At 39.9% G+C, this 14,582-nt stretch overlaps 1 protein-coding gene across 1 annotated transcript; it reads left to right on the forward strand.

Moving 5' to 3' along the window:
• The first annotated feature begins 1,026 nt into the window (after nucleotides 1-1,026).
• HMMR (hyaluronan mediated motility receptor) lies at nucleotides 1,027-14,018 on the forward strand. Its single transcript, XM_018073613.3, has 17 exons — nucleotides 1,027-1,153; nucleotides 1,714-1,790; nucleotides 2,618-2,698; nucleotides 3,798-3,986; nucleotides 4,251-4,337; nucleotides 4,870-4,970; nucleotides 6,055-6,129; nucleotides 6,518-6,693; nucleotides 7,505-7,653; nucleotides 7,953-8,167; nucleotides 8,743-8,859; nucleotides 9,679-9,837; nucleotides 10,929-11,081; nucleotides 11,191-11,290; nucleotides 11,540-11,716; nucleotides 12,241-12,403; nucleotides 13,059-14,018. The coding sequence occupies exons 3-17, from the start codon at nucleotides 2,660-2,662 to the stop codon at nucleotides 13,076-13,078; spliced, it is 1,920 nt and encodes a 639-aa protein (XP_017929102.3). The 5' UTR covers nucleotides 1,027-1,153; nucleotides 1,714-1,790; nucleotides 2,618-2,659; the 3' UTR covers nucleotides 13,079-14,018.
• The last annotated feature ends 564 nt before the right edge of the window (nucleotides 14,019-14,582 follow it).

Consider the following 14,582-nt stretch of genomic DNA (forward strand, 5'->3'; position numbering starts at 1 on the left):
AACAGGGTCCTTCAGCCTTGCCCGGGGGAACGGGGACCGAGCACTTCAGCCTTGCCCGGAGGAGTGGGGACCGAGCCCTAGTGTGTCCCTCACTGCCGGAGCCGCCCGTGGCGCGGCGCCTCAGGACCCCCAGAGCCCTCGCAGGTGTCTCCTGAGGGAAAAGATCCCGACTTCGTGTCCAAACCTGGCTGTTGCTAGACAAATGCAGCAGTGAACGTGCGTAATGTGTGCGTGCCTTAACTAAAGCGGTGCCGGTCCTTGGACCCCTCTGGTTCCGTGGTACAGCACGGCAAGGGACACGTACAGGGCTCGTCACGGCCGAAGTGCTGCTCTTGAGGGTGTTTTGTGATGTATGGCTTTTTCAATGAGTTTTTGGGTTTACCTGGTGCCTTTCTGCTGCCGTCGCCTGTTTTCGTGTTAAATGATGCTTTTATTTGCAGAAAGTCGAAGCGATTAGATAAGCATTTACTGAGCTTGAGACTAATAATCGAATAAAGGGCTTGTAGCCATCGTGATTCTGGCGGCTGTTTCCCTTAAAATTATTTAATTTCTTAAAAAAACCCCCCAAACCCAAACACTTTATTTTTTTATAGAAGTTTAAGTGACTTAGTTATTTGAAGGAAAAGGCATTCACTAATATTTAAGTAGTATCTTCTAAATTGAGAAATGATGATTTAAAAAGCAAATGAAGTTTTTTAACACTTTAGGCTGGCTTTTTAACCAAATAGCATTAAGATCCTTTAGCCATTTGGGTTTTTTCATTGTGGAAGTTAATGTGCTGCTGTCACCAGTAAAATGCCTTGCAATGTTGTGTGTGTAAATAAGCTTGTAATTTTATTAGCAGTGTGATAAACAAACCATTTCCCCCACCATGTGACCATATATTTTCTTTGTGTTTATGGGGAGGATGAGAACTGAGACTCCAGTTGTTTGGAGTTTTTTTTCTTTTTAGCTGCATTTAACTTAAATGTGTTACCAGCCTCAACTCGTTTAAGTTGAAAACCCTGTCATTTACCTTTGTGGTTCTTTGCGTGTCTGAAAATCTCATTTCTAGCATGTACCCCCCCGCAAGGATCCTGTGGTGTTAAACCATCAGGTGGAGTGAGAAGTTTGCTGTCCTCTGAAGCATGCCAAGGGGCTGGGAGACACAAGAGTGAGTAGTTGTAAAATTTGCACAGAACACAATGGTGTGGTATCTTTGAATGCTACAGTTGTCAGTGCTTACACGCTGTTGCTGCTCTGCTGTTAAGAAGTTGGTCTCTGCTGCAGGGACTCACTGCCTGCCTTCCAGCTGAAGGGAACAACAGCTGTAAAAACATGTCTAACTGCATCTCCTAAAAATAGCTTTATTTTTTTACTTCATTAACCTTGATTTTAGTGATGTTTTCCTGGGGATTTTCATATGTAAAGCATCCCTCAGTTGAAAATGGACACCATGGATCTGGATTGTGGTGGGGAGAGCTCAGAAGGAGCTGAATTCTCAGATCTGGCTGTCATCTGGTCGTCTCTCTCTAAACTCTGTTAAAGGCCCAGATAACTATTATTGAACTGCCTGATTGCAGTAAAAAAGCAGCTGGTGTTGGGCTTGAAGTGGGTATTCTGATAATCAGGTGGTGTCTTCTGTACACAGTCAATTAACCTTGTCTAGTTTGGTTAAATTTCCCTCCCTGTGTGCATTTGTACAACCTCTTCCTTCACCCTTCTTTTCTGCAGGTGACTCAAAGCTGAGCAGTGAGAAGAGTGCACCCACCCCTGTAACTAAAAGGAGATTCACATCCCTTGGATCAACAGTAAGACTCTTTTGTGGTGTCTGTAGCACTGTTAAATCTCAGCTAAACCTCTGACTGGTTAAACTGTCTTCATACAATTACTGTTAACCTGCTGGAGAGAACCATGGAACACATTGCTGTGCCTGTATTCTGTAGTAACTAAGCAGGAAAAATGAAATTGCAGCATCTTTGAGAATCATGTGATGGTTACTTGGCATTACAGAGTGGTTTATCTTTGCTGTTACAATGTTTGGATTTCTTTTCCTTTGCTCCCCATGTAATTATGGTGTGGCTGCTCCTTTTTAAGAAGACTGTGTTTCTGTTCCTGCTTTCGTGGGGTGGACAGGGCAGAGTAGAAACCTGGTGGTGAAAGAAACAAGGAGGGGATGGTGCTGCATGAACAGGTTCTCAATGCCATGAGCAAGGATACAGATTTGAAGATGCATGGCTGAACAAGTTGAAAAAATGATAACCCTGACTTACTAATTTAGTGCACTACTATTGATGATTCAGGATGAAATTCTGCAAACAAACTTGAGGTTAAAAGATTAAAGTGGTTTTTTTATGAAGTTTAGGGAGTGCTAATGTCTCCAACTTCTTTAATCTTCCTGTTGCAATTGTTGTGAGCTGTTCCTTCAGAGTAATGCTTATGAGAAAGTACAGTGGTAAACCCCATCCTAACCTGGTACTTGTCTGTGCTGTCTAGGGGAGAGAAAGGTTTGCTTTTTATTTTGTGTGTATCTTTATAGTCTGTATGAAGGCACCCAGTCTTATATATAACTGTGTTGTTCAGCTGGTGGGCAGCTAGAGGTCAATTTAACTATTTCTAACACAAGTGGTTTCCAAAGCCAGGTAATGGGACTGTGAAGACTAAAAAAGATCTTACGCTTATGAGGGAGAAAAAGAAACAGAAGGCACTGGAGAAGGAGGTATGAATGTGTTGTGGGGTGCATTCCTGTCATATCTGCCACTAACCAAAATAAAAAATACAAGCTGGTAGAATTGGGCTCTTTTGCATAAGGGAGTATATGAGTAGTTTGCAAACAGGTCTGTGCAGAGCAGAGATTATCAGAGGTTATGGGATGTACAAAGCATTGGGTTTGCTAAGAACAGCTGTGCTGTCACTCTTCTCAGAAGAGAACTAAGTGAACTACGTTCAGTACCCCAAAAAGGGTCTATTTAACAACTGTTAGCTGAGATTTTTGCTTACTAATTGTTATAATTTTAATGTTTAAGAGGCAACTTACACCCTATCAGTACACTTCTGTGTACTCATTGATGCCTTGTGCCTCAGATGTCACATTGTCTTCTTGTCTGTCACAGCTGATGCCTAAAGATTTTTAGATTTTTGTAGATGTCAGTGTAGCTGTGTAGTTTTCTCTCACTTGAGACAGTTACTTTCTCACAGTCCATATTGGATTCCTGAAGCATTGGTTTAACTGTCTTTTCAAGGACATTCCGTTGGGATATGTACCTGGACTGGAATACTGAGAGATATGGTAGACAACAAGATACAAGGCTCTTGGAAGGGCTCCAGTGGGGCAGTTCTGAGGGTGGTACCAGAGTGAAAGGGGTTTCTGGTTGGCTGTCCCCACTAGATATGACAATTAGTTAAAGATATAAAAGTGTAAGAATTCTGTATGCCAGTGGGTGCCTACATATTGTGTGCACCTGAAGGCCTTCATTTGAGAACTGCTCTCTGTCTTATCTATACTAATATTGTTTGGAGAACTTTTCTTCCATTTTAGGCATCACATCAAAGAGGAGAGTTGGCTTCTGTTGCAAATCAAAGCTAAGACTATTGTGACTTTAAGATATTGTACTGGGACTGTAAATGTGTGCTGTGTAATAACAGCACCACTACAATTCTCTATTTAATCTCTTTCCTGTGCATGACAGTTGAAGATAGATATGCAAGTTAGTACTGTTTGGATACTTTTGCCTGTGGTTTTCTTGGAGAGACTAAACTAACGATGTTGTTAAGAGAAATGATAGTAGGAAATAAAGAAAATAACTCTTTTGTTTTAGATTCGGGCATTAGTGAGAGAGCGTGGGGAGCAGGATAAAAAACTTCAGGCTCTGGATGAGGATTTTGTGAAGACTGAAGCAAAGCTGAGTGCTGCAGTTCAGGAGAAAACATCTCTTTCAGCAACTGTTGCATGCCTAAAAAAACAGCTTCTGGAACTAAAAAGAAGCAATGAACTACTGAAGTCAAAGGTATTCAGACAAATAACTGCATATTTGCTTTGTCTTTGCTGTTATCAAGCTCCCTGTGCAGGAGGAAGCTTTAGCTGCTAATCAGCATCTGTTTTGATGTTCCCTGTGCCCCCTTCATTGGCACAGGGATGGAACATGTCTGGTTTGGGATCTTGTCCACTTGTCTCTAAACAAAGTAGGAGGGGAACACTTTGAAAGGATTTTGTGAAGAGCAGTTCATGTGGAGGAGTTATGCTTAGTAATTTTATTTTCTTCTTTAACAAGCTGTCTGAAGATGGTGTGCAAAAGAAAATGAGCAGCCTGTGCATGGAGTTAATGAAGCTCAGAAACATGAGGGATGCTAAGGAAAAGGTAGGACCATTTGTGCTGCACAGGACAGCAATTCTGAGCTGTTCAGGAACAAAGAATGAAGGGCTTAGCACAGAACTTCAGATCATGTGTTCTTTCTGTCCTCAAATTGGTAACTTCCTCTACTTTCTGTAGAGTGAAAATAGGGAAAGATCAACTGATGAATGTTCTTGATTTTACTGATCTGCAGAGTAAATCTGAGTTCAAGTAAGGAAGCATAGAAATACCTCTGGTATTATTATTTATGATATTGTTAATACCAGTTTGGTCACACTAGGAATCTCTCTGAAAACCAGTGATTGTAAGTTTATTCTGAAGCTCTCATATGTTTGTATTTTCTGGTGATAGTGGTTGTTCTAAGAAATGGCTGATATCTTTACAGAGGGATACTTGGAATCACATTTAGCATAATATCAGGTGCTATCATTGAACTGTAGTAAGGAATTGGTTTCAATTTACCACTGTATCTTACACAATGGATTTGGTGTTTTTTACTAAATCTCACTTCAATGTTAATATGTGTCTTTTTTTTAAGACTGCACTTGCAAAGCAGGAAAACATGGAAATGAAGCTGCAGGAAGTGCAAAGGAATCTAGAGCATTCAAAAGGAAAAGTAGCACAGTTAGAAGAAAAACTGTAAGTAGTAGAAAGGGAATTGACTTGGTTGACAAGATACCATCTAACTGTGCATACAGCTTATCCCTTAGAGTGAGCAAAATAGAGGCTGTGTCCTGCTGAGAAGGAACAGACATTATCAGTGTTGGTAATCTGGAAAAAATGTGGTGGAATGAACTTCTAAGAACTGCTGTGTTCTTATAAAATGACCATACAAAACATTGTTCCTTTAGTGTATTTCCAAAAGACAGACTATATCATCTCAACCCTCTGTCATCCAGTGTGGTATGGGTGGGATTTTTTTGGGTATGGGATGGGGAGGGAAGACATAAGTCTTAAGAATTGTTGTTCATCTTGGAGCAAGACATTCATGTAGATTGGATGCTTCTGGCTCTTTAGGCTACTAAGTTAGGAATAAGCAAGAATGAAAAAGCTTTAGAGCAGGAGCTGAAATCCTAATTCAGCAGCCAGGCATTTCACACAGATTCCCTGAACATGTGCATGTTCTCCAGAGAGTGGCACTGAAGAGCCACTTGGTACCTTCACAGTTGCTTTGTCCTAGATGTTCTCTGAACAAAGGCAACTGCAGAGTGGCTTGGCTTCAGCAGCTCTGTGTAGGTAGAGACTGAGTTCTGAATCAACACTTCCTATTCTGCCCAAATAATGTCACTTGCAGCACAGGAACAGGGCACTGTTTTTGCTGAGGATGGTGACCTATGAAGGATGAACTTATATTTTATGTCAGTTTTGCATGGTTGGCACTGCAGCACAACTGGAATGTTAAAATACACAAAGCTGATAATGCAGGTGGTGCAGGTCACAGAGGGAGGACATGATAATTTGCTGCAACAGCTGCATTATGTTTATGCATTATGATGTTTGTGGCATATTGCTTGTGGCAGAATATGGCTCAGCATCTTTACTGCAAATGAGGAGACCATATGGAACAAGTATTAAAAGAGAAAAGAATTAAAAGAATTAAAAAACAATCACCACGTAGAGCCAATACCAGTTTGTCAGCTAAACTGGATTCTGAAAGATATGTGTTACTATGTAGCTCTGAATTTGCTTAAATATATCCATCATAAAAACTTCCTGGTTTTAGGTCTGCTACTGAGAGAGAGAAAGTTGTAGAAAAGTCTGACACTGAAAAACTCCTGGAATACATCACAGAGCTCAGGTAACAACAAATTGTTCTCAAGTTGGCTGGGGTAAGTTAAAAGGTGGTAAAACTAAGCCTCACTTATGACTGGTGAAGTAGAACCTTGGCAATAATCATAGAGGAGGGAAAAGAAATCAGGTATATTTCCACACAATGGAAAGTAATTGTAAGATATTATTTTAATTATCTTTCTAAATGCCTCTGTGCTTTTCTGGGCTGAGCAATACTGTGGAAGAGTTTTATGTCCATGTAAACCAGTCTTACAGTGCAAAAACTTGTTTGGAGAAGTAGGTGAAAGCAGTTTTTCTGTTGGAAACCAACACTCCTAAGCATTTTTCCTTTGGGTTGAAGTGTAAGCTTACAAATAATATTTAGTAGTAACAAGTGCCTGAATTTTCTCCTGCAGCAGTGTTGCAGAAACAGCTGAGAAATACAAAGTAGATATTGCTCAGATGGAGGAGACACTGATTAAGAAAGACCAAGATATTGAGATCCTCAGGGATACCCTCAAAACAAAAGAGGAATCATGTAAACTGATGAAAGAACTTAATGAAAAGTGTCAATTGCTTCAACAAGAAAAAGGTAATTTTTAGCACTTGTATGCTATTCCATATGTAGGATGATTGACATATCTTAAATCATCTCAAATAGGTTTATTCTAAAATGTCAATTTAGACTGGTTTGTTCCAAGTTAAAAGTCGAGCTCCAGCTGAAAACAGCTGGACATGTTTTTAACAGTGGGGAAATTACTTCATGTCTGACATCTGTTAAGTCTGATTCGGTGTTTCATGGAGGTTTACTCAAGTAGAACAGTATAGAATGAAAATAGTTTGCATAGTAGGAGTGGCTTTAATCTGAAAGGTGACCACTAAGAAGTTCTTGTTCCTTTCTCTTCACTGAGAAGCAGGATAATATTGTCTGAATTCACTGTTAGCAGCTTGTGCACGGGTTCCTTGAGATATTGGCAATGTGTCAAGGATCCTTCGCCTCCTTGCCCCTTCTCTCCCAACACCACCAACTCTGCAGTGTGAGACAGGTGCTCAGTTCTCTGTACCAGTTGGCTTCTGTATGCTAGTATTATGTGGAAGAAGCTTTGGCAAAATCATATAGTTTTCCCCCAGCCATACTGCTGTTCTGATGAAGGCTAGTTGCTTGATCCAAACATTCCTTCTGTTAAAATTATTTTCAAGTGATGTACTTCGAGCAGATTTTGAGGAGTTTCCACCTGGGTTTAAGATATGGGTTTGTTTTGCATGGGGTGTTTTTGTTTGTTTGTTTTTCCCTTGCCAAACTGACTTAAAAGCTGGAATGGAAGTACTATTAAAAATAGATACTGTAGTTCTTTGCAAATGGAGAAGGCAATTTGTGTTATATTGACAATTTCTCTATGCAGAGAAAGAGTTGTCTGAGACCAGAGGAAAATTCCTGAGTATGACTGCTGAAATAGAAGACCTGAAAAAAAAAATTGTTTTGGAGGAAGAACAACACCAAAAACTGCTTCAGAAACATGAGGAGGTTGTCTCTCAGCTGCAGCAAGAGAAGGTAAATACAGACTATAAATTAGTCTAAAGAAAAACTCTAATCCCAAGGGCTGGCACTAAAGGTTCTGGTATATGTTATGCATGAGATGTTGTATTAATAATGGTCTCATCAGTGGGGGCTGACCAGCAGAAGCTGTGTGGTCCAATAGCTCTAAGAATCAGTACTAGTATGATGGGTATTTTGGTCTTCCTGTAGATTTGACCTTATTCTTGTGCTCTGAAGTTAAAACACAGCAAAATAGCCTTTACTATCTAAAAAAATACTATAAGTTTTGAGATCTGTGGTATTCTGGCACGCAGGAGTCATCTGCATCAACACAGCAGAGGTTACTGGAGTTGCAGGATGAGGTAACAAAGGAGAGACTTCTTCTTGAAGAAGTGCTGAATGATACCATGAATGAGCTGAATAAATTACATGCAAAGGAGAAGAAAGCTGAAAAGTTGGTGAAGCAATTGGAACAAGAAATCAAATCTCAAAGTCTTGAACTTGCCCAGATGGAAGAAAAGTTGAAAGGGTTTGTGGAAAAACTTTCTGGTTCTGAAACTTTGAAAGGAAAAATCTTAAATCAGTAGTATAAACAAAGCTGCTGAGCCCAGTTCAGGTTTTAGAGACCTGGGCACGTCTAGAGTTATTTCTTTCTGGTTGTTGATTAGTGATTAGATCTCATCACTGTGAATAACAACTTGAATCAGTTTGACACTGTTTTAATTTAAAACTATTAGCTTGAGATTTGCTTGAAAGGCTAGTATTGTAGTGCTATGTCCTTGCTGTGCAGGGTAAACTAAATGCTTGTTGTATTGGGTGTTTCTGCCCTGCCTTGGAGAGGGCAATGACTAGAAAAGATTTTCAAGCCAGTTGTTGCTTCCTTCCATGTATTAGAAATTAACTGTTAGGTGTTTAGTGTATCCTATAACTGTCTTGTAAAATATGAGGAGGGGGAAAAGCTTAGTTATATCTGCTGTGAAGATTGTGCTTTAGTACAGGAGGAGTTACTGGTTTGTCACTGCAAGCCTTCTGTAACTGATAATAGCATTTGGTAATGTGTTCAGACACTTCTCTCCAGTGTAGAACCCTGAATTTTTATTTCAGGAAGAATGCTGAGTTGGAGCAAATCAATGAAACTCATGGGAGTGCTGTATTGCAAATCCAAGAGCAGCATAGGAATACACTGGAGAAACTTGGAGAGACTGTTGCTGACTTTGAAAGGTATTTAAGTTTCATTAAGATACAGGACAGGGATTATCTCTAAGGTGACAATGAAATACTCTGTCCATTCACATGCCTTGGTACTTCACACTGTATATGAGTGTGGCATTAGAGCAGAGGATTTTGATGGAGTATTTGATGGCATTAAGAATTTATTCCTTGACTACTAGGCAAGTGTAAAGACATACTGAGTATGTAGTTTGGGAAACTTAATGTTTCCTTTTTCCAGAATGTAAACAGTTAGAGTAGTTAAGTGCTCTTGAACCAGAATAAGAGTCGTAACCAGTGATGGTGTTCTCTCTGCACTGAAGTATCTTGCAAAAAGACTTTTTGTTTAGGCTCAAAACTTGCATTGAATTAAAGACTAGTTTCCTATGTTTCTTGCAAATATTTTATCTCAAAATATTCAGATTATGGAACTATGTAAAAAGTGGTACTGTTATTCCTAGGTATGCATGCCACCTGTGAAGGATCCAGTGGGATATTTGCCAATGCAAACTGCAGACAGTAGATCTTTTGGTGTTTAAAATAAGCTTCAGATACAGCAGGGTTTTTGTATTTTAAAATGTCTACAAAAAAAATGAAAATATCTGTATCACAGAATTTGTTACAGTGTTAGTGCTTATAACTTTATGGAATTGTGTTGTGGCTTGCTTTTTACCTTTGGATTTATCAGTGCCAGAACACTGCCATATCTTCAGATTATAAAATCTTTGGTACTTATCAGCATGAGCTTGTGTTGTTCTGTAAGGCCTGAATGTGTCAATTTGTATTTTGCCTGAAGTAACCAGATTGTTCTTATTCGCCTTGTAATATCAGCTACAAGAAGACAACAGCTGAAGAAATACGCTGTCTTAAACTGGAGAATACATCTCTGAAAGAAGCAGTTGCCAACCTTAAAAAAGTAGGCCAAGAGAATCAACAATTGCTTCAGGAAGCAGAATACACTAAAAACAAAGCAAAAGAAGAATGTGCAAGGTACTACAGTCAGTCTTCCTTAAGCTAAATAATGCAAACTAAGGCTCTCCTTTCTAACTAGAACTTAATATGGTGCTCTACCAGGTAAGATCAGCATTTGCTGTAAGCTGGAGATTCTTGCTTTTCCCAGTGCAAAAGGTTGAATCAGTTGTCTTGAATTTTGCCTACATGTAGAACATAGAGGAAAAGGAAAATACTTGAATGAAATATGCTGGAATATTGTCACTTTCAAAAATATCAGTTACGGTGACTGCTCCACAGGTGAGATCTACAGGGGAGATAAATACTTAATGCAGAGCTCACTCTTTGCCACTCTACTCTGAATGACGTGTCACCTCAAATTCTGCTCACAAGCAGATGCCAGTTAACCATCCATGAATCACCACACTGGTGATGTACACCCAGGTCCTCTCTGCCTAATATGAGGCACCACAGTTACCAGAACTAACACCCAAGAAGTTGTGTTAGGCCACATGCTTCTCTGACTATCTAACAGCAGTTTAGTGGTCCATGTTCTGTTTTATCTGCTGGTTAAGATGTTGCCCTCCCTTTCCTTCCCACTTGTTTATTATTGCCTCCAGTTTCCATGAGAGCTGGTAAAAGAAAAACTGAAGAGTTATTTTCTGTTTAATTTGCTGGTTCAGTGTGGCAGGGAAGAGGTTCTTGGTCCCCACCTGGTTGATGGGACAAACAGCTGAGGCTGAAGAGGGGAGGCAGTGCTTTTAGGTGTAGGGTTTTTGAAATCTTGAGGTGCATCCACACTGAACAGTTTGACTGGTTTCTGCTTGAGCAAAGCCCTGCATGTAAAGCCTAATAAACTACCTCTGCTAAAAGCTGCTGGCATTGAACAGCCATTATCTTTCCTTGCTTCAGAAAAAGTGCTTGCTTCCTCATAGGAGAAGTTAATTATTGTACAGCTTAAACTTGATTGCTTTCTGTAGTGTTGTTCTCTCTGTGGCACTGTTTGTGCAAACCTGTATTTCTGTTCTACTGGCAGCTTTTCAATCATGGTTACTTGTGTTTTGAGATTTAGAGTTGGGTAAAAAAAAAAATAAATTTAAGGGCTCATTAAGGAATGATATCTTCCTCAGGATGCTTTTAGAAGTCCAGACCAAGCTTGCACTAAAAGAAGCAGAAACAGAGAGAACAAAAGAGTCCTGCCTTGCACAGATGACTAAACTTCAGGAAAAACTGGAAGAGCAAACTGAAGAACTGAAAAGGGAACTTGAAGCAGAAAGATCAAGGTAACTTTCTCAAACTAAACATGCATATTATGGCACATCCAAGTTATATTGGGAAGAAGTGCTGTGAGTTAACAATGAACATAATGAAACTTCACTTCTTGCTTTTTAGGAAATCTGTAAATGAAGATGTGACCTCAAGCTTAAAAAAAGAGATAAAGACCTGGCGTAATCTATATGAAGATTTATATAACAAAACTAAGCCTTTTCAGGTGTGTTGGGAAGTAGGTGTGTGTTAGTATCCGTTGACTGAAGACTTTTGCAGTTGGCTCAAGTTCTACTTTTGAGAAGTAAACATGCTACTTCTCATTGCAAGGCATTTATCCTGCAGTGGTTTCCCAAGTTACTCTGCACTGAGCCAGTTAGTCCCCTCCCCAAACCAATCTTCCTGTGTAGATCTCAGTTCAGTAAAAAGCTGTGTTTAGTTAAATGATTTCTAAGAGATTCAATTTGTATTTCAGCAACAACTAGATGCATTTGAAGCAGAGAAGAATGCACTCCTACAGGAGCACGGTGCAGCCCAGGAAGAACTGAATAAACTAAGCGATGCCTATGCTAAACTACTTGGCCACCAGAACCAGAAGCAAAAAATCAAGCATGTTATGAAGTTGAAGGATGAGAATAGCCACCTGAAGCAGGTTTGTAAAATGAAAAATTACAAAGCTGCAAGTTATTAATGTGCTTGATGCCTTTCATTGCTCTAAATATTTATAGATGAATCCTGCAAGCTCCTTACTGTCTATGATTCTTAAATTCCCTGCATGAACCAGATTGGAACAAACCACCAACCTCCAGAAACACCAAGAGAACCTGTTTTATTTTTGACTGAGTGTATGACACACAGAGGGATCAGCAGTGCAAATAACTACTCCTATTCTTAGTTCAGTTGGCTTTTCTTCCCTGCTTTGGAGGTTCTAAACTTAGTAAACTAGCTGCTGAAAGCAGCAGCTGAAAGTTTCAGACTAATGTAGTGCTTAGTGGTGTTGCACAGCAACTATACAGTGCTGCTGGTTTTTCTGCACTGCTGTGTTTGGGTTGGGGTTTTAATGGCACCAGTAATTGTGTGTATGTTTATCTTTAGGCAAAATGGCTCTTAAGTAAATAACTAAGCAGGCTCTTCTCCTGTTCTTAATCTAACTTCCAAGTATGCTGTTTTCTGTAGGATGTCTCCAAACTGCGTGCGCTGCTATCCAAGGAAAAGCAAACCAACAGAGACCTCCAGGAGCAGCTGTGTGCAGTCCAGGGCATCAAGCATTTGGCTCCTTCCAAAGCTTTCCAGTATGAGAGCAAGGAGAATATTCCTCCAAAAACCCCTCTTAAAGAAGGTAGGTTTAGGTATTAATGTAGCCAAGTCTTTGTACTTAAACTTATCCAAAGAAGGTATGAGAGCCTTGCACAGTCTGCTACATTTAGGGAAGGAAGGAGGATGGCATCTCCCGTGTTTCACAGCAGATGTTGGAGGCTGCATCAGTGGAGCACTCCCAGTGTGCAGTTTGCTGTTGTGCTTTCCAGACCAGGTCCTTCCTGACCTGAGCAGGTGCTGTGCTGGGTCAGACAGCAGAGCCATTTTCCTCCTGTCACCAAGCTCACATGGTACAGCTGATGAGGGGACAGGCAGTGTCCTCTGCATGGGGGTGGGTTACAAGTGGCTCAGGCAGAGTTCTGTGCCTTGGTTCTTTAGCTGCTACTTGTCAGGACCTTAGACTACTGTAGATGTCAAGGAAAGCTGCAAAAGGCCTGGAGACAAATGTGGAGTGGAGGAAAAGATGGAGAGAGCCTAGGGGTGCACTAAGGCAAGCAGAGTGGGGGAGAGTGTGGGAACTAGACCTTCATTAGAGAATGTGTTCTGGGGTCTGAAGTCCTGGTTTCACTGTTAGATGGAGTGTAGTGCCTTCTACCCCCTCCAGCAGACAAGTAACTACTTGATGTGGTGGGAGCAGTAGTGAAAAACACAAACTTAGTAACATTTTTCCATTGCAGGTAATAAAAACAAAATTTAATGCCTTCTTGGTATTAAGAAAAAAAATAAAGTACCAATGAATTTGTATGCTACAGAAGACTGCAACAGACTGCTTCAAGGTGAACTTGGATGCTGTATATAATATAAATTAGTAGGAGCATTAGAGAAATGATTTAAGATTATACATTTTTATAAAAACTATGCTTGGCTATACTTGTGTTGAGAAGCCACACGTTCCTGACTCCTGTTAACACCATTGCACTTGGGAACTCCAAAGTGTTCCCTGTTCACTTCTTTGATATGCTGAATCTGCTTAGTTTGTTTTGGACAAAGCAGCTTAAGTTGGGAAAAGGTGACTAAGCACTGGCAAATAAGATTGCAAATCAAATCCGATTTCCTGAAAGCTTTTGTGGGTTTTTTGCATCTATCTCATGTATACAAGTTTATGTTAAATTATTTTTGTTGTCTATGGTTGCTTTAATACCAAATACAGCAATACTGCCAAGAGACCCTTTTCCCTCTGTGGCCTACATAGGTATAGAACCAATGCAGGAAATGGGACTGTACACTTACTTTTGATATTCTCTATGGGATCTGTATTCAGGACAAGCTAATTTAAATCCTGGGGGAGGTACTGCAGCTGTTGAAATCTTCAGAAGATTTCAGGTCAAAGTCAAATTGATTGCATTTCCCTAAATGTATGCATACTGTGGGTAAGAATAGTGTCTTAAGAGCAATGTCTGTTAGGAATGCTGTGCTCACTGGACTCCTAAACTGCCATAAAGTCTTTGTGGGCAACTGTTGGAATTGGTTGGTGTTAGTGACAGGGAGTAACAACAGAACTTGTCTCATTTGTGTGGAAGGATGCACACTGTATGTGCAGGCACTGTACAGACTTCAGTTTCAGCAAGGGGAAAAGAATCTGTTTAACTGCATCTAAAATTAAGCATGTTTTAGCACAATAAAATTTTTGAAATAAAGAATCTGTCTACTTCCTTCACAAGCCAGGGATAAAAGCCAAAAAAAGCAGTGTGACTCACCTGATGTTCTTTGTTCTTGTCTTGTTTTCATAACACAGCCCAATGTCAGTCTTACCTCAAAAACTACATGTTCCCTGGTCTTAGGGAAATTATTTAGTTGAACTGTACAATACATACAACCTGCAATTCTCTTATCCTCTCATTTCCTGTGAGTTTCTCTTAATACAGAAGTAAATACTGAACTTGACTGAAAGGTGGAACTTGGTGTTCTTGTTATTGTATCTGCTGATACCCTGCAGAGAGGAGCTGCAGAGAGGCAGTACCCAAAACTTAGCATGTAGAGTATGTTGCCATTTATTCTGACATTATGAGTTTGCAGGGACTTGATAATTCCTAGGAAGGGATATACAAAAAAATGCACATTAAGGCCAAGGAAAGAAATTGCTAATGTTATTTATTGATGTCATCTTTATGTATTTGCTGGATTAATTGATATGCTGAAGACTGAGGATGAGGATTAGCTTCAGGTGTTTGAATTAAGAGAAGACTTGGTATTCAATTTAG

Source organism: Manacus vitellinus, unplaced genomic scaffold (genome assembly GCF_001715985.3).
Source record: "Manacus vitellinus isolate BGI_N305 unplaced genomic scaffold, ASM171598v3 scaffold_25_pilon, whole genome shotgun sequence".
Taxonomy (NCBI): domain Eukaryota; kingdom Metazoa; phylum Chordata; class Aves; order Passeriformes; family Pipridae; genus Manacus; species Manacus vitellinus.

Bases quoted from the DNA above. Each gene is read 5' to 3' on its own strand.
- HMMR (XM_018073613.3), top strand. From the start codon at position 2,660: ATGAGGGAGAAAAAGAAACAGAAGGCACTGGAGAAGGAG. The intron at 8,168-8,742 runs GTTTGTGGAAAA...TTTTTATTTCAG, and splicing joins ATGGAAGAAAAGTTGAAAGG to GAAGAATGCTGAGTTGGAGC. The intron at 11,291-11,539 runs GTGTGTTGGGAA...TTTGTATTTCAG, and splicing joins ACAAAACTAAGCCTTTTCAG to CAACAACTAGATGCATTTGA.